At 38.8% G+C, this 23,018-nt stretch overlaps 1 protein-coding gene across 3 annotated transcripts; it reads left to right on the top strand.

The window, feature by feature from the left end:
* Window positions 1-6,770: 6,770 nt before the first annotated feature.
* Window positions 6,771-18,690, top strand: LOC148862228 (Leucine-rich repeat protein kinase family protein). 3 transcript variants are annotated; one of them, XM_088983690.1, is made up of 19 exons: window positions 6,771-7,031; window positions 11,335-11,458; window positions 13,626-13,697; window positions 13,960-14,034; window positions 14,171-14,242; window positions 14,330-14,491; window positions 14,621-14,695; window positions 14,802-14,873; window positions 14,978-15,049; window positions 15,131-15,199; window positions 15,330-15,404; window positions 15,501-15,527; window positions 15,699-15,833; window positions 15,952-16,424; window positions 16,514-16,666; window positions 16,763-16,902; window positions 16,996-17,215; window positions 17,306-17,541; window positions 18,057-18,690. In XM_088983690.1, exons 1-19 carry the CDS (start codon window positions 6,944-6,946, stop codon window positions 18,564-18,566), a joined length of 2,850 nt encoding a protein of 949 aa, XP_088839816.1. In that variant the 5' UTR covers window positions 6,771-6,943; the 3' UTR covers window positions 18,567-18,690. The 3 variants fall into 3 exon arrangements, with proteins under 3 accessions (XP_088839816.1, XP_088839815.1, XP_088839817.1); XM_088983689.1 differs by having other exon boundaries at window positions 15,501-15,572; XM_088983691.1 differs by having other exon boundaries at window positions 15,501-15,572; window positions 18,119-18,304.
* The last annotated feature ends 4,328 nt before the right edge of the window (window positions 18,691-23,018 follow it).

Genomic DNA, 23,018 nt, shown 5'->3' with positions numbered 1-23,018 from the left:
CAGACGAGAGACATGGGTGCAGTCTTTAGGTTTGGCAGGTACGGTTGTCAGGCAAAAAATCTTCTATGATATGCCGAACTGCTCTGCAGCGAGCTACCTTACACCGAGCTGTTGGTGATGCACCGAGGTGCTCCGAGGCGGGTCCCTGAGGTAGCCTTAGGCAAGACAGAGCTTATGTTAGGGACCTGACGAGCTTAACCCGAGGTGTTTTCAGTTCGAGATTCTCCCTACTTGGAGAATCTTAGCTCGGAGTGCTTCTTGGGGAGTCTTAGCTTGGGGCAACGGAGTATCAACTTGTAGCGACCTGCCGCTTTGGGCGGGCTATCAGACTGGGTCAGTGAGCTTCATTATGCTGAGTTGTCCCAAACTCATTAGGATGAGTTGTCACTTATGTCGAGTCATGTCCACGTGTCCCCTTATTATGAGGTTGGGCCAAATCACCCTCCATCAATTGCCCCCCACTCATCGGGCCAGAGGTCCTAACCTGGTATGGGGAGTTCACGGCGTGACGGATGGATTTGGCTCGAAGTTCAGGCCGTCCAGTCAAATAGTTCGTCGATCGGACCAGTTCGGTTGCTCGGATCAATCAAGGATAACCCGGGTTGCGTACAGTTCACGCGCAGACGTCACACGATCTATAGACTCCGTGGATGCCAAAAAATGCGCTAAACTGATTTCACCTCGGGGGTCGTGTAGCCGGTTTTCTTGAGAGCTGTTGGATCATCCTGATCTTGACCATTGATCCCCTGACCTTACGGCTATAAATAAGGGGGGACCCGAGTCATTTTCTCTGCCATAAGTTCACTAGCGTTCGCCTTGAGGTCGCGGTTAAAGTCCTCAGCTCGGATTTTCTAGTTCATCAGTCCTTCAGTTCGGCCTCTCTTCTTGGTGAGTCTCCCCTAGCTTTTCTTTTTCAGTTTGGTTCAGTTCAATAGTCATCTCACAACTTAGTTTTGATAGTCTCTTAGATGAGCCCGAGGAAGGTACCTCAGCTCAGGTCGGTCCTCCCGAGGTGGAGTCATCCTGGGAGGCACGAGAAGCCGTGAATAATCCGACGCCTACTTCTCATCGAGATCAGGCGCCGGACAGGTTCGGTCCCTCGACGCTGACCATAGATAGACTTAGGGCTTTGATAGGTCGCTACAACCTCCTGGCAGAGTACACCTACAGTCTCCCCATAACAAACTTCCCTTGGGAGCACGATCATAACGAGATCGTAATCTTGGAAGAGTAGCTCGTGGCTGGTCTTCGCTTACCTTTGCATCCCTTGATCATCGAGGTTCTGAAGCTCTTCAACATTACTATAGACCAATTACACCTGAACTTATTCAGAATGTAGTAGGGACGATCTCTTTTTTCTACGAGTACTGTCTACCTCTCGACCTCGAAAATTTTTCTTCTATTTTATCGATTAAGAGAAATTCTTCCTACGTCCTTCCCGAGCACAGGTGAACCTATTATCTGTCACCTCGCCTGGGCTATAAACTTTTACATGAACTACCCAATAAGATCCCGGCCTAGAAATGGAGTTATTTCGTAGTTTGCAATCCCACAAGGTGGCCTTTCCCTACCTATTGGAGGGCCGCCATTCAGGATTCTAGTGTTAGGCTGGACCTGAAGACAAGGGGGACACTCCAATCGTGGGCAAAGCTCGACTTCCACTACAAGGATTATCTTGCCAAAGATAAGCTCGTGCAGGCCGGATTGAGTCCTAGTAGGTCGTCTTTGGTTTAGAGTTATTTTTAATAGTTGGTATTTTATTCTTGTTGACGTGGTTAACGCCAGGTTTTGTGGCAGCTCCCATGCATTTCAGCGTGGACAAGCTTCTAGGGCAGATGAAGGGAAAGAAGAAGAAGTGAGCTACCAAAAGAGTTCGTACTGAGTCTCTAGAGCCCGTCATCCCTGAGCCCAAACAGCCTTCCAGTGCGCCTCCGATGATCAACTTGGAGTCGGAGAAGGTCCCACCTCGTGCACCCGAGACATCTTTGGGACCTACCCCTACGACAACTGTTGCTTCTTCGGGGAGCGAAGGGTTAGTTCGGAGTATCCTGACCCCGCAATATAGCCTTCAAAAGAGCAAAGAGGCTGTATACTCTGAGGAGGTCGCTAGTTGGGTTGAACTAACGCCTGCTCAGCTCGAAGCTCGGGCTGCTACCCACTGCATGGTGGTAAGTCTTGTTTTACTCCGATTTTTTTTTTCTTTTTGTATCTGTAGCCTTGGTGGTACTAACTTATATTCTTGGCAGGTGAACTCCGCTATCCACGCCTTGACCTACCAATCTGAGCAGCACTTAAAACAGGCTCTAGTTGTTGAGAGTTCATCTCGTGAGGCTCATACTGAACTAAACTTAGCTCGTGGCAAGATCCATCACCTGGAGAACAATGTGCGAGCTCAAAAGGAGCTCATCGAGTCACTAATGTCAGAGAAGGCGAATCTGGACCGTAAGGTTGAGAACCTCGAGGCAGATGTCAAGGAGCAGACTGAAATCTTTCTCCAGTCCATGGAGGAGGCCAAGGTCAAGGCCGTCCAAGATTATAAGAGCTCGGAGGAGTTCGAGGGAGAGCTGGTCGAGGCTGGGGCGGAGGGCTACCGCAAAGGCTTCAAGCTCGGTAGGTGGCTGATCAAGTGTGAATTCTCACAGCTCGATGTGAGTGCCATCACTACCTCGCGAATCACAAAGGAGGTAGCCCTTGAAGGTGTTGAAGACCCGGACTCGGAAGCCGAGGACAAGGCTGGCTCCTCCGCTGAGGCTTCAGGCAAGAGCAATGAGTGCCCTAAGTAGTTTTTGTATTGTGAGCCTGCGAGCTCAGCTTCTTTTTCTCCTTTCCCCCCTTTTGTAATGAACTCTTTATAATGAAATACATTTTTTGTTAAGTGTTGTGCAATTGATCTTCTGGCCGTGGTGATTTTTTTCGAACTATTGAACTATCGAGCTAGATGACCGAAATAGGGGTTCCTTAGCTGTTACCCCGAACAATCACTTAGTGCTTAGAGGCAACTTCACAAGGTGTACGCCGAAGTGAGCGACATTGTAGGGTGTATGCCTGACCTGTCTGTGCATTGGTTACCTCGCCTATGTCGAACTGCCTGGTATGCCCGAGCTATCATAGGTGCTCATATCTAAGCTACCTATAACTTAGGCATTTTTAGAGTACTTTGCCTATGTCGAACTGGCGACTAGGTCTTTGCTGGTGTCGGGGTCTTTTGTTAGCTAGGAATTTTAGCCCTTAGGCTAGGGGAGCGACTCATAGTCCACTCTCTTCTAGAGTTCGCCCAGGCCGAGGAGGCAACTGGGTCTTGTATGGTGCCGAGGTTTAGCTCGACACTTTGGCCTTTAGGCTCTAGGAGCAACTCGTGGTCCACTCACTTCTAGAGTTCACCCATGCCAAGGAGGCGACTTAATCTTGTATGGTGTCGAGGTTTAGCTTGGCACTTTGGCCCTTAGGTTCTAAGAGTGACTTGTGGTCCACTCACTTCTGGAGTTTGCCCATGCCAAGGAGGCGACTGGGTCTTGTATGGTGTCGAGGTTTAGCTCAGCACTTTGGCCCTTAGGCTCTAGGAGCAACTCGTTGTCCACTCACTTATAGAATTCGCCCATGCCAAGGAGGCAATTGGGTCTTGTGTGGTGCCGAGGTTTAGCTTGGCACTTTGGCCCTTAGGCTCTAGGAGCACCTTATGGTCCACTCAGCTTGGTAATTACAGATAATATTTCCTTAGATTGACAATATTCCATGCCTGAGGTACCTGCTTCCCTTCTAGGGTTTCGAGCTCATACGTCCCTTCCCCAAGTACCCGCTTTACTCGATAGGGTCCTTCCCAATTTTGCCCGAGCTTACCAACACCGGGCTCAGGTACCATGATTTTACGAAGGACCGGATCTCCGATGCGGAGGCTCTACTTCTTGACCCTGGCATTATAGTACCGAGCTACTCTCTGCTGGTAGGCCACGATCCTAATGTATGCAAGGTCCCGTACCTCGTCAAGCAGGTCAAGGTTGGTATGTAGCTCATCCTTATTTGCTTTGTTGTCGTATGCTTCCAGGCGTAGTGTTGGGACCTCGATCTCAGCTGGGATGACTGCCTCTGTCTCGTAAGTGAGGTTGAAGGGAGTCTCACTCGTCGCGGTCTTTACAGTGGTTCGATAAGCCCATAGTATGCTGGGTAGTTTGTCTACCCACAATCCTTTAGCTCGGGCTAGGCGTGCCTTCAGTCCGCGGAGAATGGCCATCTTCATGACTTCCACTTGACCGTTTGCTTGAGGGTGCGCCACCGAGGTGAAATTTTGTTGTATCCCCATGTCTTTACACCAGTTCTGGAATTTGATGTTGTCAGAGATGAGCACTCGGGGTAGTTCGAAATGACAAACTATATTCTTTCGGAAGAAGTTCTGCACACTTCACACTGTGATCGTTGCGAGAGGTTCGGCCTCCACCCACTTAGTGAAATAATCAACTACTACCACTAAAAACCTCATCTGTCATGTCACTGGTGGAAACGATCCGAGTATATCGATTCCCCATTGTGCGAAGGGCCATGGACTGGTGAGGTACTTTAGGTCGGCAACGGGCTAGCGGAGGATGTTGGTGTGCTTCTGACACTTGTCACATATTTTGACAAACTCAAGTGCATCTGCCTTCATCGTTGGCCAATAATATCCTTGTTGTAGTGCTTTCTGGGTGAGGGCCCTGCCCCCCATGTGTCCGCCGCGCAGACCCTCATGAGTGTCGTGGAGCACGAGCTCAGCTTTAGAAGGTCGTAAACAGCGTAGATAAGAGAGCATGTAAGATCTTTGGTACAGTTGTCCATCTATTATGACGTATTTGGCTACCTGGCGCTCTACCCTTCTGGCAGCATTACGATCCGCAGGGAGGGTCTCGTGTAGCAGGTGACTCGCGAGTGGATCAATCCAGCTCGGCTTTGCTTGTACGACAGGAGCGACCTCCTCTGCCCCCTTGAGAATGCTAGGCCGAGGCAAGTTCTCTATGTACATGGTTCTCATGGTGTTGTCGCTTGTGCTGGCTAATCGGGACAGGGCATCGGCCTCAGCGTTCTCATATCTCAGGATCTGCTTGATGAAGTAGGACTGAAAGTTGAGCATAGCCTCTCTGACTTTGGCTAAGTGGCTCTGCTCCTAGCTGATGACGGACGAGAGGCACCTGAGAGGAAGAAGATGAAGGATCCCGAGGGGTTCACCTGGCGGGAACACTCCGACGATCAAGTTAGTAAACTGGGAGAGCAAAAGAGAGAGAGAGTGCAGAGAAATGAAAGGGCTAAGAGTGATGATCACGCAATACCTTCACCCCTAGGGGTCGGGGTCTTTATATATTGGTATTTTGACTTGTCAGGTGTAACCGCCTCCAAATCTCTATTGCGGCGACCTATTGTCAAATAGGGGCTTAGAGTGGTTGGCCGTTATTTGTCAAAGCTGAGTTGTCGGGCAAAGGTGGCCACTGCAGAGTACGACCCTGACAGCCTCCAGGGTTGGCAGGCACGGCGCCACCAGACGAGAGACGTAGGTGCAGTCTCCAGGTTTGGCAGGTACGGTTGTCAGGCAGAAAATCTTCTATGATACGCCGAACTGCTCTGCAGCGAGCTACCTTACACCGAGCTGCTGGTGATGCACCGAGGTGCTCCGAGGCGGGTCCCTGAGGTAGCCTTAGGCAGGAGCGAGCTTATGTTAGGAGCTGACTAGCTTAACTCGAGGTGTTTTCAGTTCGGGATTCTCCCTACTTGGAGAATCTTAGCTCGGGGTGCTTCTTACTTGAGGAGTCTGAGCTCGGGGCAACGGAGTATCAACTTGTAGCGAGCTACTACTTTGGGCGGGCTGTCAGACTGGGTCAACGAGCTTCGTTATGCTGAATTGTCCTGAACTCATTAGGATGAGTTGTCACTTATGTCAAGTCACGTCCACGTGTCCCCTTATTATGAGGTCGGGCCAAATCCCCCTCCATCAAATCTCTTTTCCAAAGTTGATTTATTTTTCAAATTTACCCTTCATATCAATCACTCAAAGATAAAACTGCAACTTCAAACTCTCTTTTTTCGTTATTGTTCATAAATTTTTATTATTTTTACTTCATAAACCAACTTCAATAATAATTGTACGGGTATTTTGAATATTTTCATATCTCTTGTTAAAGGATTTTAACAAAATGAATCTACTTACAATTATTTCAGAAGGGGAGATGATTACAATTAAAAGTTTCAGCAATGGTAAGAAACTTTAGGGCCGGCCAGGCGTTGGATGTTAAATCACGTCACCGATATTATTATCATGAGAATACTAAAATTTTCGGAATAATTAATGGAGACGTGGCTTTTCTCAGAAGTTTTTTCTACAATAATCACCCTTCATCCACTATCCACTAGTGAGCCAACCAAAGGGGCGAGGGTGGGAGTGGACAGAAAAGGAAGCTGATTGGCCAGCCCACACATAAATAGCCACCAACCATCCACAAAACAATGTCGAACCACTTTACTTATATAATAAATAATACACTTCATCATTCATACCGTTACTTTTCTTAGTTATCTCGTGGAAGTTATAGTGGTTGTGGGACCAATGGAAGGAACACTACTGAGACTTCAGTGGATTTCATCAAAACATTTAGCTAGATTAACTTCTAAGGAAAGGCAACAGTGACACCACAAGTTGGGAAAGGCGACAGAGGAAAGGGTAAACCAACCAACAAAACCTTTTTTTTTTTTTTAATGGGGTTCATCGTTGGGTGAGGAAATAAAAAGCTTGATTAGTCACTGCTACTATCTTTGAACCCAAGTGGTTAATTCAAATTTCAAAGGTGAGTGTCGCAACCGGTGGCAGAGACGATAGTAAAGTGGATACAACAGTCAGAGCCACAAAGGATGGCCTGCTGGTGATATCAGATCCAACGACCTTCATCTTCTTGTGCGGGTCTTTTGAGGCTAGAAGAGGATCGCTGCCATGCCAACCATACCGGCCGTTTTGCTGTTTGTGGTGTGTTATGCAGAACTTCATCATATGGCCTCCTCCGATACAGACACGCAAGATGGTATGTGAGATCTTGGTCCTCAATCTTCTAAACGCAGTTAATTACTTGATGTTTTCTAATTTTCTAACACGGTAGATCTTAATTAAAACCAACCATTTCATTATATATTAATCTATCTATTATATTAAAACTCAAGCAGGTGACTTTTATTCATCTCAAATGAAAATAGACATGTAATTAATACTGATCTTGATTCTTACTTGCATACGTTAAAGATTGATGTGTAACTTAACCGCTGAACGTACGTAAAAGGATATTTGGTAGCATTGTGATTTTCTCTTAGACAATAGCCACGTATTAGAATTCAATAAATTAATTTTTGGGTTGTTTTAAAATATGTATGTATGTATATACATGTAGAATTTAAGCCGAAATATCACTAAAAAATATAATTGCATGTCTGTAATTGGGTCGAATTTGGGTTAGGTTAAGGTCAAGCTAGGTTTAAGCTAAAGCTAGAGTTACCTAGAGGCTAATTTTGAGTCCAATACACACACAAAAAAAAAAAACAAAAAACTTGAACTAAATATTGGACGTAAGGCCTAGCCTTGATTGGGCATGCGGCCAAGCATGATCTTTCCAACCCAACCTTGAACTAAAAATTGAAATATTTGGGTTGGATCCAAGCTCGGGTTAAGCTTGGATTGGTTAATTGGTCTCAAAGGGGTCTATTAGGCTAAAAGCACTAAAAAGTTGCATGAGACTATTTATCATCACTAACTAAAATCTGTTAACAGGTATTTTGTATATGTGTCATACATGCATATTATGGACATAAAGCTATACTCAATCTAAGCAAAACTAAAGCAGAGTGTAACTTTACATTAATAATAATTATACCCTTTTACCAGATACATATAAAAGCCAACCGATGTAAATTTTACATCGCCTTATTTTACAAATAATTGCAATGGGCGCGATTAATTAAGATGGGTGATTTCAAAAATTTTTGCGTTCCGAGCATGCCAAATGCTTCTTATAACAAGAGCGCCATATAGTAAACACCCACCGTCAATGGGATTGTGCTCTACATCCTCTTACACCACCAAAAATGGATAAAATCCTGCACATTCAAAAAATTAATTATATACTGTAGTTTTAAAATGAAGGTGAGAGCCAAACCATACTGCTTGTGCTGCCGGGCAAAGAAACAATACATGTACAAATGATTCCTCTGAATCATTACATAAGCATGATTTATGTAGTTGGGCATTTTATGCTACAATTCATGCACAATTCATAATTCTCAATCAGGTGTTTTACAGCCCTAATAAACTAGTTTTCCTATCACTCATAAAGTATCTTGATTTGTTTACAACCGAAAAATAACCCGGTATCGATGATGTAGAGGCCAATTTTAAAGGCTGGTTGAATTTTCTTGTTAATTTATCCTTTTTAATACAAGAAAAGACACCTTATTGTTTTTTTCTTTCACATTTAGTTCCACTAAGATGGACAACTCTGAGTACTTTTAGTCTAATATATTGGTTAATTTATCTTTCCATCCAAAGCTTGGGCAGTGACTACAGCAAACCACACGCGTGCGGATACATTCGGATTAAGACATTATTTCTTATTGAAATCCATTTGTATTTTTGTTTATTTAGCTGTTGTTGATGTGATTATCTTTATTTTATTAGTTCAAATCAATATAATACATTTACCACTATAAAGCAAAATCCATTGCAATTTTACATTTATATCTTTAACATTCCTTGGGCATGACATATCTTTTTGTTTTGAGCCCACGTTACCAGTAGGCCTCTCTCCTTCCCTTCCCTTAAATTTATCAATTTTGCGTCTTAGCAGTTGAGTCTTTGTTCATCTCTCTCTCTCTCTTTAGTTTTTCTTTGTGTTTCGTACATCTCTTCTAAAATAGTTCAAGAATGTGCCAAAGTTAGGTCCACGTGGTAGGGGTGCAAAATGGATCAGATAATGATCTGATTCGAATTTGAATATAATCTTATTTTTGTCAGATTTGGATATTTACTATTGGATTTTTGAATTGCACGATTGGATCAGATAAAAAAAATTGGATTAAATTCGAATTGCCTCTTATATATATGTGTATATTTATGTCAAAAATAATTCAAAAGAATGCTTATATTTTTTGTTTTTCTTTATATAGAATGTTTTATTCCTTATTTTCCTGTTAATAGTTTATTAAATTTTACAGACCTATGGATAATTAAATCGGGTTGAATCAGATTTGCATATCCAATATCTTTAACAAATTCAAATTTGAATCGATCTTTATTATATATATATATATATATATATACCACATCAGATGGCCTTTGTGCTCCATTACCCAAATCGAGCAATTCTAGAGGGGGTGCAAGATTCCCTCTAGAAGCCTATGGAGTTGCCACCTAGCATGCCTTATCTCCCTTTTTCCTCTCCTTTTTATTAGGACACTAAATATCCCCCACTTTCTCCTAAATTATCTCTAACTATTTTTAATTCCTATTTATATCATAATTATCTCTAATTTGTATTTATCTTCTCCCCCATTCTTCATTTATAACTATCCAAAAAAAAGTTTCAACTAAATAATAAAATATTTAACATAACTAAATTTTAAATAGTTAAAATAACAAATTATGAATAACATAAAAAATTATCAAAAAAAACAAAAATATTTATAATAGATTTAATAATATTTGATTATAAGGATACAAAATATAAATAATTTAAAAAATAACTAAATAATATTATAAATAACTAATTTTAAATGTTTTAAATAACAAAAAATTAATACTAAATCATATTTTAAATATTATTTAAAAAAACAAAAAATGGATTAGATAACAAAATTATGTAATAACTTTTAAAAAATTTATTAAAAACAAAAAATTAATTATAATAGATTTAATAATGTTCGATAATAAGAATAAAATCTAAATAATTGAAGAGAAAATTAAATATTATTGAAATAGTGAAAGTAGATTAAATAACTTAGAGGTATTGAAGCATTTTTTAGTTATTTAGTGTATTTTCATTATAAATAGATTTTCAATAATTGTGTATTTTTGCTATAAATTGTCAACAATTAGTGGACATTGAACTATTTTTATTTGTTAGAGATTGGACTATTAATTTAGCTGAAATTAGAAGTATTCACTAGGTGGTTCAATTTGGTTGTAGATTATTTGGCAAACCAAACTGATCCGGTCGGATTGGGGAGTTGGTCACTTGAAATTGACCGACCATTAGTGAAAACCGACCAACTCGAGTTGGTCACTTGAAATTAACCGTCTAGGTCGAACGCGTCAAATTGTTCCACATCAACACTTTATATATAAATGTGCATATATGTATATATGTGTGCAAATACATATTTTATTAATAAATATTGTATAATTATGTTTTACATATAATATATGTATTATTTTATATTTTTTAATTTAGTTTTTTATTTATAGAAAATGTTAAAATTGTGATTTAAGGTGAAAAAAGGGTTTTTTTTTTCACAAAAATAGTGGGGCAAGGCACCAACAGAACCTTGGGACACATAGATATTGAAATGTTACCCAAAATAATAAAAAATAAAAAATCACCTCAATTGAACATCGAAATGCAAAGCTATGGCCTCTAAAAGTTTGCACATGTATTAAGTATGCAACCTACAACCCAATGACTGGGTCAACCAAGTCAACAGTTGAACCCTCTGAGTTAGGTGATTTTTTACCAAGTCAATGGTTTTGATCGAATTGTAGGTTTTAATAGAACTAGACCTAGAATCAAGTTCAGGTGATAGATTGAACAATTCAACTGGTCGAGTAAATATAAAATATTATGATTGAGTTGGTTCAATTTTGATTGATTTACAAGTGGATAAACCGAAACTAACCCAATTTGATCAAATTGAGAAATTGTTGAATCGAAGCTGACCAAAAATACTAGAAAGTGACCAACTCAGGTCAGATTATGTCAGTTTGGTAAGTTTCATCAGTTTGATGAACAATCCTGACTAAAGTTAATTATTGTTATTTTTATATTACAAAAAAAATATTAAAAATAGTATTTAAAATATAAGTAATTATTAATTATTTAAAAATCAAATAATTGCCTACTCTTATGTATTTCTATTATTGAACTTTCGCTTAACAAAACTCGTACATCACTCAGGTTCCTGCTAGTCTTACCCAATGGCAATGCACCGCTTCCAAACCCGATATATAACTGAGACCAATATTCAGAATTATGGGCTTTTTTAATGCAAGATGCATATTGTATATAGCTTTTCAATAATATTATAGAATAAAGCTGACTATGTACATAAAATGGTGTAATGGAACAGCTGTAGCACTACAATCTTTGAAGGAGCAATGGCAGAATACACCACCAAGCTGGGGAAAGTCAAATGACCCTTGTGGGGCACCATGGGAGGGAGTCACTTGCACCAATTCTAGGGTGACCGCATTGTAAGTCAATCTACATAATCATGTATCAACATTGCACTCTATCAAGCAGAGATCCCTTGCTGGCTTACTCATTTATTATTGCACCCATAAACCAAAGAATGCACAAGCAATTCAAACTTCATCTTTAGTTGCTCGTGTTTTCATTATGGTTGCCAATCTAATACAACCCTCAGGCTTGGAACTGGTATTGTAAAACACGTTTATGCCATTATCGTTATATAATATCTGTTTGTAATTAATTTTTTGATAATAAAAATAAAAATAAAAATAAAAAAGAGAAGGTAATACAAGAGGGATTAGCCTAAGGAAAGAGGCCATCAACCCCAAGACATCAACATGACCTATACAAGATTTAGGCCATGTTCGGGAGTGCTTAAAAATAAGTGTTTATTTAAAATAAGTGCTTATTTGGGCTGGAATCACACCATTAAGCATTTATTAGTGTTTCGGAAAAAAATCTGAAATAAAAAAATCACTTATTCAAAAAAGTAATTTCATAAAAAATTAAATTAGTGCTTATACACCAATTAGTGCTTATTTTTCATAAAAGTGCTTTCATGTAAAAGTACTTTTCATAAAATTACTTTTATAAAAGTGATTTCACAAAATTGCCTTTGTAAGTACTTTCACAAAAGTGTTTTTATAAAATTAATTTAATAAAAATACTTTCATAAGTGTATACTTTGAAATTTTGAAAGAAAATGAAAGACAAAATAGTTACAAATGCTTTTTTAAGTGCTTATTGGGGAAAAAGACTATCAAATGCCCAATGTGAAATGAGCAATTTAAAATAATAAGCACTTGTTTTTAAACACTTATTACGGCTCAATCCTAAGCTCCCCATAAAAGCCTATACATATATAATTTACATTAAAAGGCTGTATTTGGTTTATATAGATTTCCCTACCATTCCCTTCTTTTCCCTACTTTTTCTTTGAAACCAAACACAGCACAAGTTCCTCAAAAAACTTTTGCCGAACCCCATAAACATTATAACCAGAACACCAGAACCTCAACCCAAACATATCTTCCCTACCTAGCAAGACATACTCGAGCTGAGTTTCACCCTCAACCCCTTCTTCTACGTTGAATGCCTCTTCAACTTATACTCCCCACCAATTTGGACCACTTTGTCCACATAAGGATCAACAAATCTCTTCGATTTCCTGCTCCTAGGGAGCACACTATGACCATAAACCTCCTCGTCTTTGTCTCATCTCAACTTAACTCCTTAGCCAAATCATACCACGGAACTTTGAACCCCTCTGCTTCAAGAGATTCAATTTTCAATTGCTTGTAATTAATAATAAATAACAATAGTAGTATTCATCGTAATTCTTTTCTCAATAGTGTGAAGGCTTTTGAAAAATAGTGGTGCAAGTTGGGTTGTCTGCACTGAAGAATTTCAACTATGTAAGGGTCGGGCCCATTCAAAATTCAACAAATGCTCAACCTAACCAACCAGAGTAGTGAATCTTCTCAGTTTTGCAAGCACCAATGCACATTATACACCAAAAAGGAGAGCACATGTGCTGCTACTGTGCTTGCAGCCCCAGTGAAACACTGGCACAAAAGCAATTGATATAAAAAGTCAGTTCACAAGATATTTTGGATTTATTTCAACTTCTGGCGTGCTCATGTCTCATTGGGGTCACAAGGGAGCCCTGCGACCATTTTGAACTCCTAGGATAAGCCCATGGTCTAAATGATTTGTAATATGCAAGGCATTGAAACCTTGCATGACATGAAGCTCAAAGTAGGCTACGCTTTCTTTCTTTTTTGTTAAAGCAGTCGACTTTTCTGCATTTGACAAAAAATATTTTCTCCCATTTTTTATATTAAATAATAAATTTTATTGAGAATGAATAAAGAGGGCGGAGAAGAAAGAATACAAGTGCCCCCCCCCCCCCCCACCCCCCACCAAAGGGGGAGTTGAAATCAGCCCCCCACAAGATAGTTTCCCACAACGTCCCACAACACATCCCGCTGTATTGAAAACATCTTCCGATAATGTCTCATTATTTTTGGTACTATCATCGAGAGATGTTCCCAATACACGGCGGGGATATACTATGGAATGTTGTGGGAAACTATCTTGTGTGGGGGCTGGCCCTTAAAAACCAAAACATTAATTTCTCCCATCAAATTCACCTTTTCTTTCCTGCAGGAGATTATCGACAATGAACCTCAAAGGAACACTTAGTGGTGACATCGGCCAATTTACTGAACTGAGATCCTTGTGAGTTTCCTTCTCTCTTCATCCTAGCTAGGATGAGACTAAACCATAGGTATCATATTAGCAACAAAACTTAAGTACCATTGGCGGTTGCTATAACAAAGATAAATGGGGAAAGAGAACAAACAAAATATGAGAGAAAAAAAAGGTTTACACTCCGTGTCAATTACTTTTTTTTTCTTTTTCCTGAAACCAATTTTTTTATTGAGTTCAAGTCTATATCCAGAATTCTTGAGACGAGACTCATGCCACGTTTATATCACAGGGACCTGTCATTCAACCGAGGTCTTACAGGTTCCCTTTCTCCACGAATAGGAGATCTGCAAAAGCTAAACATACTGTAAGATCCTACAAAGTTAGTTTTGGTTGCTTGGTTTGTCCATTTATGTGAGATATATACTCAGATTCATTGAAATTGGCTAACAAGTGTACATCTAGATTTATTTCACTGTATCGTTTCTCTTTTTATCTGTAAGGATCTTAGCTGGCTGCAGTTTCACTGGTAGTATCCCAAAAGAATTGGGCAATTTAGCACAGCTGTCTTTCTTGTAAGAACTGAGTCAATACTAAGAGTACTTCCTCTTCTATGAAATCAGTTGAATACCAGCAACTTAATTGTATTAATGTTCTTCAAGGGCTCTAAATTCAAACAATTTCACTGGTGGTATACCTCCCTCCTTAGGGACACTGTCAAAACTTTATTGGCTGGACCTAGCAGACAATCAATTGACTGGTGTAATCCCTGTCTCAACTGACAAATCCCCAGGACTTGACCTCCTCCTAAAGGCAAAACACTTGTGAGTTGTTTTCTTTTTTTTTTTCAAAAATTATCAGTTCTTTTCATAACGTCTGTATGAAGAATATGCATATGCCTTGTACATATTCAATGCTCTATTCCAATTAAGTTTCCAAGTTTTGTGTGCTAGCCACTTCAACAAGAACAAGCTATCAGGCCCCATACCGCCCAAGCTTTTCAGTTCTGAAATGGTTTTGATACATGTGTAAGCTTATAAGCACCTATGAAACTATTATAATATTCGTTCCACTGGATACTAAGCTTTTCAGTTCTCAAGTGGTATTGATACTATGCATGCCTCTTGCCGGCAGATTATTTGATGGAAACCAGCTCAGTGGGACAATTCCAGAGACACTGGGACTTGTTCAAACTCTTGAGGTTCTGTGAGTGGCCTCTAACAGAATTTGTTTACAGCTAATCTTCTCTTAGCCATTTCTTCAGTTTTCCTAATAACCTATGTTCACATTTTTTTTTTCGTTTTCAACAGCCGGCTTGATAGGAACTTCCTTAGAGGGTCTGTTCCATCAAATCTCAACAATCTCACAAACATCAATGAATTGTAAGCGATCTTTTCTGGTCACCAATTAAGTCCTATTCCTAAAGCCACTTCCATCTCTCATTTCCTTTGTTTCCCTTTCAGGCATTTAGCACATAATCAACTGACAGGCCCAGTACCCGACCTAACAGGGATGGAATCTCTCAATTATGTGTAAGAATGCAGCGCAAAGCACAATAGTCTGCACTCTTAAAATATAAGCAAATTGGTATCTCAAAATTAAGTTTACTTTAATGTTGCCATGGTTAGACAGATTAACACTTTTCATGGTTTCATTTGCTAGGGACCTTAGCAACAACTCATTTGATCCATCAGAAGCTCCTTCCTGGTTTTCAACAATAAAATCTCTAACTACACTGTACTGTGAGCTAGTGTCATTTCTCGCCTGATATTAATAGCATAAAAGACCTTGAATCAATTGCTCAACATAGTGGATTTTCTTATGGGTGGCCAGGGTCATGGAATATGCGAAACTTGAAGGGTCAGTGCCCCAAAAGCTCTTTAGCTTTCCACAATTACAGCAAGTGTAAGCCTTGGAATATGGAAAGAAGACCAAGAAAAATGAGTAAAATATAGTCAAAATAGAAAAATGAAATGATTATTTTTCTATTAACTCGACAATAGAAGTTTATTCATTGCAGATTTTTGACAGGAAATTAAGGAACAACTCATTAAATGGCACTTTGGACATGGGAGAGAGCATTAGCGAACAACTTCAGCTTGTTGATTTGCAAGATAATAGAATTTCCAGTGTGACGTTGGGCTCTGGATACACAAATACTCTAATGTCAGAACATGCAAGCATAGCTTACCTTACAATGAATATATTTCAAATTCACTTAGACTTCGTGCCCTCGTTATCTTGTATATTTCATTTGTTCCTAATTATATCATTTGTATTGCAGACTTATTGGAAATCCCGTGTGCACCGTTGCTCTCTCAAATACCAACTACTGCCAACTTCAGCAACAATCAGAAAAACCCTATTCCACTAGCCTTGTTAATTGTGGAACCAAATCTTGTCCCCCTGAACAGAGACTTAATCCTCAGAGTTGTGATTGCGCCTATCCTTATGAAGGAACATTATACTTCAGAGCACCTTCTTTCCGGGCATTGTCCAACGTCACTGTGTTCCAATCACTGGAAATGAGTCTATGGGTGAAACTTAGTCTAACTCCTGGGTCAGTTTCTCTTCAAAACCCCTTCTTTAACACGGATGACTATCTTCAGGTCCAATTGGAACTTTTTCCATCATACGGAAAGTATTTTAATCGGTCAGAGATACAGAGAATCGGGTTTGCTCTAAGTAATCAAACTTATAAGCCTTCTCATGAGTTTGGACCCTATTATTTCATTGCATCTCCTTATGTGTTTCCAGGTATCTTCATCCCAATTTTACTTATGAAGGAATTTGAGCGATACTCTCCTTAAGTGGGTTGATTAAATAAAGCGAAAATATATATACAGGTGGACATGGAGGAGCTTCATTAAGCACAAGTATAATTATCGGAATAGCAGTGTCTGGTGCTGTTCTGGTCCTCATTCTCATGGGGGTGGGACTCTATGCCATTTGGCAAAAGAAACGAGCAGAGAGAGCCATTGAATTAAGTAGACCTTTTGGTAATGCACTACAGAAAATCATTAAGAAACTAGTGTTATACAAGAGGAACTTTAAAAATTGATAGCTTATTTCAACTGATGTTCTTTTTGTTCCAGCATCTTGGGCTCCAAGTGGTAAAGATAGCGGTGGTGCACCACAATTAAAAGGAGCTAGATGGTTTTCTTATGAAGAACTAAAAAAATGCACCAATGGTTTTGCGGAAAGCAATGAAATTGGATCCGGGGGGTATGGAAAGGTGAGCCATTGGTTTATTTGGAACTCGGTACCAATTACTAAAATCCTATTTTGGCTAGGAACCATTCAAGTAACATATCTCGAATGACTTTAGGTTTATAGAGGAACATTCACAAGCGGACAACTGGTGGCGATCAAAAGAGCACAACAAGGATCCATGCAGGGAGGGGGTGAGTTCAGGAATGAAATCGAGTTGCTTTCACGGGTTCACCACAAGAACCTTTTGGGTCTCATCGGTTTTAGTTTTGAGCAAGGAGAACAGATATTGGTTTACGAATTTATGCCCAATGGAACACTAAGGGAGTGTTTGTCTGGTAAATTCTAGAACTCCCGCCAACCTCTTTCAGAACCATTTTAATTACTATCCATTTAGAAGTTTATCCGGCTGCTATTGTTACTTGCAGGGAGATCAGGCATTCACCTGGATTGGAAGAGGAGGCTTCGTATTGCTCTAGGCTCGGCTAGGGGATTAGCTTATCTTCATGATCTTGCTAATCCTCCAATAATTCACAGGGACGTGAAGTCAAGTAATATTCTATTGGATGAAAATTTAATTGCAAAGGTTGCAGATTTTGGACTGTCAAAACTTGTATCAGACAGCACTGAGGAGCATATTTCCACTCAAGTTAAAGGCACATTGGTGAGCAGCAGCCTTTCATTTTTTAATCTTGAAAATTCTATGCTACCTTGAGTTGTTACATCATTACTGTCATGGCATATTATAGTTTTTATTATTACAAAACTCTAATTACATCTGAATCAAATTTAATTTCCAAGTTCAATCTAATCAAATTTTAATGTTGTGCATGCACTCAAAAATGGATATAGCATATCAAATGCATTTATTAACCAAGCCCAAAGAATAGTTACACCAAATATCTTTAATCTCAATTTCAAATTGAATCATTCATTCTTTCACTCGTTAATCCATTCACTCATTGTCCTTTTTTCGGTAAAGGAATTCTTGTTCATTCATTCATAAATTTATTTCTTTGTTTAGGGTATACGTCAAGTAGTATCGTCCAGTTATGTCATTAATCATTTTTATTCCTACCTCATTGATCCTAGTTATGTCATTTTTAATTGAACTATTGCGGTCTATGATTTTTTTTTTCTTTTTTTAACCACTACATTTTTATCGTGATCTTATTGTAGGGTTATCTAGACCCTGAGTACTATATGACCCAACAACTGACACAGAAGAGTGACGTTTACAGCTTTGGTGTCGTAATGCTAGAAATAATAACTGCTAAGCAACCAATTGAGAAAGGTAAGTACATAGTGCGTGAAGTGAAGCTCGCAATTGACAAGAATGACGAACACTATGGATTGAAGGATTTAATAGATCCGAACATCGGAAGCGTAGCCAATCCCATATGTTTTGCAAATTTCGTGGAGTTGGCAATGCATTGTGTTGAAGAATCAGCTGTAGACCGCCCAACAATGAGTGACGTAGTGAAGGAGATTGAAAGCATATTACAAAATGATGGGTTGAATACAAACTCAACCTCAGCATCATCATCTGCTACAGACTTTGTATTTTCAAAGGGCACCATTCCCCGGCATCCTTATAATGAATATCTACCAAGAAAGGATGTAAGCAATAGCAATGCCTTTGACTACAGTGGTGGTTACACACTCTCAACTAAGGTTGAGCCCAAGTAGCTCATGTTGTTCATTTTCATTATCCTTTCTTTGTTATTAATGTATGGTTATAGCATAGTTATATAGTTTTAGAATCACATGACAGATAATGGTATATATATATGTAATTTTTCTCTCATGTGCGGTAAAACCTATTCTCCCATTCACAATGTCATAATGCCTTCGTCAAAGGTTCAATTGATAAACTCACCCATGAAAACCTTCCTCACATCCAAATTTGGAGTCTGATATTTACTAGAAACAAGATGTGTAGTATGTGAACATATCCTGTTAACCATGGTGCAACCTAAGAGGGGGGTGAATTGGGTTTTATTTGATTTTTAATGCAAACCCTTCTCAATTTGTCTCATAAGATAATGTCCACTTGATGATAAGAATTATAAAGTACTACGCAAGCAACTAATATAAACTATATCTATGCAATTCAGGAGAAGAATGAGGTGTGCAATGTATGCAATTAAGTGCTTGTGATGTGAACATGTATTCAATGTGGTATATATAATTAGCTAATGCACAATGATGAGCAACCACAGAGATAAATGCACGTGCTGAAAGTAAATAAGTGAGATAGTAAAGAGAGAGACAAAAACGATTTAGATTCGGCTTCTCCTAGTCTACACGTTTTCCCTAAGAAACCCCATGGGAATTTAATCCAGGACTTACAGGTGCCAATAAAACCTTAACAATGAAGTAGACTTCACCACATCTCCACCCTTTCGAACTCGATGCAAGTGCCCCTACCCCCTCCTGGACTGAACATCAGTGCTAGTTGACAAGGTGCTAACTCACCCTCACAAACCTCTCTCATGTTTATGGGAAATAAATGAATCCTTTAAAGGATTAGATGATATAATGAAACTCACAAGAATTCCTTCTCAAGTAGATGAAAGAATTACAACTCAAATTAACTTAGACTCTAGCATTTCAAGTAGTGGCACCTCTCCTTTCTTATGTTGATTTCATGATTTCAACACTATGCACTTGCTTTCTTTTTCTCAAGATTTTACAGTCAAGCTCAAAGTATTTTTCTCAAAAGGTTATGAACATTTTGTTAAGGCAGACTTTTATAGGAAGAGAATGTTAGCCCTATATGTTCTGATGATAACAAACACATTGAGAGTACTAATGATCTGTGCTAATTGTGGAGCTATATGCATTGATCTAAAAATGCTAAAAATATGCTACAAGTGGTAAAATCATGAATGAAGTGTTGGGAAACTGTCAATCACAATGGATCTCTCCAAAAGAAGATACTGGCTACCATGAGCTGAAAGAACATTTAAGTCCAAGTGGTCTAAAATATGTCATGTCTTGTTATGGTTAGGGATTGATGTAAATCACAATCTTGAGATGCACACTAAGAGCTCAAACATGACCAAACTCGGTTAACTTGAACCTTAGAGACCACGGATTGGATTAGGTCTAGTTCTTAGGTGTTCCTAGACTTGAAAAAATGTTTAATCTCACTTTAGAAGACCAAGGTAATAAAGTATGGACCTTTGGAATAAATTTATGCAAGGTTCCAAGGTTATAGACAGTGATAAGTTGACTACTCATATTCATGAGTCGACTACCCTTAACATCCAAGGCTTGTATTTGTGAGAACACTATTCATGAGTTGACTACCTTGGACAACCAGAGCTATATTTATGTCGTCACTGTTCATAAGTCAACTACAGGTTTCTGATGAGTCGTACCTTTGATAACCGATAATTGGCATAAGTAGTTAGTTGACTAATAAGTGGGATTGGTTGACTACTAGAGAAAAAGATTCTCACCTAGGAGTGATAGTTCACCAATAGTGTATCAATCAATTACTTGTAACAAAGCTTGACCATTTGAATAATGAATATTTCCTATTTTAGTATAAATTCTATTCAATGGGAGCTTGATCTAAAACATTACAAAGATTGGTTTGAATCCTCCCCAACGTATGGATCGAAAGAAATACAAGAACTTAATTTGTGAATGAGCAAGTCTTTGAGAAAGAAGAGATATCTTCTGCTAAATTAGTTAGAGTGAGAAAAAATGAGTAGCCATATTGCCTTATTTGTTTCTCATCGAGATTTGTGAATCTCTTCAAGTGTTTAGCTATTAGTTTTGTATAATCTCTTGCTTTAATTAGTTTGCCATGTATTTGTTGCTATCGACCTTAAGAGGAACATCATTGTTGGTAGGGATAGCACCAGGGAAGTCTATCTAGGTAATATCAGGCACCTGGAAGTCCTACTAGTTTGTAAAGGTTTGGTTGGTGCTTGGGAAATCTGGTTGGTTTATTAGTAGAATTCTCAAGAGAGGCTAGAGAAGAGAATGTAGGTTGGGATTGTCCAAACATATACAAAAAATATTTTTGTGCTTTACTTTTTTGCACGTTTTGCTTTAATTATTTGTTATTGTTTATTTGATTGCATTATATTCCACTATGTTCACATAGCATACACAACGTTCACATTTATTATTCTTGCATTCATCTTGTTATAAGGCTTTAGGAAAAAGATTTCAAATACCCAATTCACCCCCTCTTTGGTTGGCTATGTGGGCAATAGAGAACACATAACCATTGATGCTATTTTGGTTTTTCATACCTTTTTGGTTAACTACTTGTTTCAAGATAAAAATCCAAGATAGCATTTGGGTGTCTCTCTGACACATATAACTGTTGGAGTGTATTTGGCCTTTTTATCTCTTTTTGGACAACTACTTATTTCAAGATAAAAAGCCAAGACAGCCTTTGAGTGTCTCCCTAATCTTTCTACTTTCAAGTTAACTTTACTTTTTTGCACGTTTTGCTTTTCTTATTTGTTATTGTTTATTTGATTGCATTATATTCCACTATGTTCACATAGCATACACAACGTTCACATTTATTATTCTTGCATTCATCTTGTTATAAGGCTTTAGGAAAAAGATTTCAAATACCCAATTCACCCCCTCTTTGGTTGGCTATGTGGGCAATAGAGAACACATAACCATTGATGCTATTTTGGTTTTTCATACCTTTTTGGTTAACTACTTGTTTCAAGATAAAAATCCAAGATAGCATTTGGGTGTCTCTCTGACACATATAACTGTTGGAGTGTATTTGGCCTTTTTATCTCTTTTTGGACAACTGCTTATTTCAAGATAAAAAGCCAAGACAGCCTTTGAGTGTCTCCCTAATCTTTCTACTTTCAAGTTAACTTTTTTTATATCAGTGTATTTTCAAGTTGACTTTTGAAGGTTACTTTTTTTTTTTGGCTCACAGATTCTTTATGTGGAAAGTTAATCGAACTAGTTGATTGACAAGGTAAGCTCATTGAGTATTGTGCTGGTAAGACACATTTAATGCTTGATGTACCAACCTTGTAAAAGCATTAAATGCTCATCTGTCCATTTTAGGTAGCCCTATAAAGGTAATAGATGCTAAGTATAACTAGTCACACACATGTCAAGTCGAGGGGATATTATCTCTTGCTCACCATGAGATGTCTCCTCCCACTTGTGCATCCAAGGGATGTTTCATGCTTGTTGTGGGACACCTCCTATTTTGGCACTGTTACCATGGGATGTCTCTTAGATTTTGGAAAGTGTTCCTTGGACTAGGGCAGTTACCAAGAGATGTCTCCTACGTTGTATAGCTAGACTTAACCTTTTTGCACTACCCTAAGATGGTTCAACTGAGTTTTTAAACCAAACCAAATGATTTTTAAGCCTAATTGGAATGTTAAATAGTGAATATACATTCAAGGGTTAAGAAGTAAATTCACAGCTAAATGTGCATAAGCAAGACTAGTCACAAAGTGAGATTGAGACAAGCATTATAAAAAAAAAAAAAGTGAGATTGAGACCTCGTAGCGATTTCAGTAAAATGAGAGGATAGTCATGCAAGAAAATATTTACGACAAAGTGATGCTGCCTTGTAGAATGGGACACCGCGTAGCTAAGAAAGAGAGAGAGAGAGTGCAAGCCTCATCCAACATAAAACAGGATTTACCAATTTGTCAATCTCATGGAGGCACTTGACCTTGCGAAAATATCAACCTTACAAAGGCACTTGACATCATGAAGTCATCACAGAGGTAATTGACCTCGTGAGGCCATCACAGATGCACGAGGACAAAATAGAATTTAAAGACCAGTAATCCATTCCAATTACCTAGTAATACCCTTTTGACCTCATGATAATCAATGACCCAAGAACTTGACCTCATGAACCAATCTGACTTCATGAGGCTAGAATAGAGATTTGGCATTAGATATTCTACTCTGAGATTGTTAGACACATGATTGTCGGCTCATCGGAACCATGTCCGGTTGTACATGTTAGATAGTGTATATGCCCTCAACTCTAACTGGTGTATTGTACATACTTTTGTTATAAATAAAAGAATATTTATTTCATGTATCATTGTGTTATTCTGATAAATCCCCTTCATATTAGTATTATGTATGAGACCACCTAATTGTCATAAT

The sequence above is a fragment of the Nelumbo lutea genome, chromosome 4, assembly GCF_056320005.1.
Source record: "Nelumbo lutea isolate HS-2025 chromosome 4, American lotus-T2T, whole genome shotgun sequence".
Classification (NCBI taxonomy): Eukaryota; Viridiplantae; Streptophyta; class Magnoliopsida; order Proteales; family Nelumbonaceae; genus Nelumbo; species Nelumbo lutea.
The sequence above is the reverse complement of the archived record's forward strand: the minus strand, read 5'-3'. Positions and strand labels throughout refer to the sequence as shown.

Excerpts from the sequence above, each read along its gene's own strand:
- LOC148862228 (XM_088983689.1), top strand. The coding sequence starts at position 6,944 with ATGCCAACCATACCGGCCGTTTTGCTGTTTGTGGTGTGTTATGCAGAA. Across the intron at positions 14,874-14,977 it reads GTTCAAACTCTTGAGGTTCT|CCGGCTTGATAGGAACTTCC; the intron begins GTGAGTGGCCTC and ends CGTTTTCAACAG. Across the intron at positions 17,542-18,056 it reads CTCAAGTTAAAGGCACATTG|GGTTATCTAGACCCTGAGTA; the intron begins GTGAGCAGCAGC and ends ATCTTATTGTAG.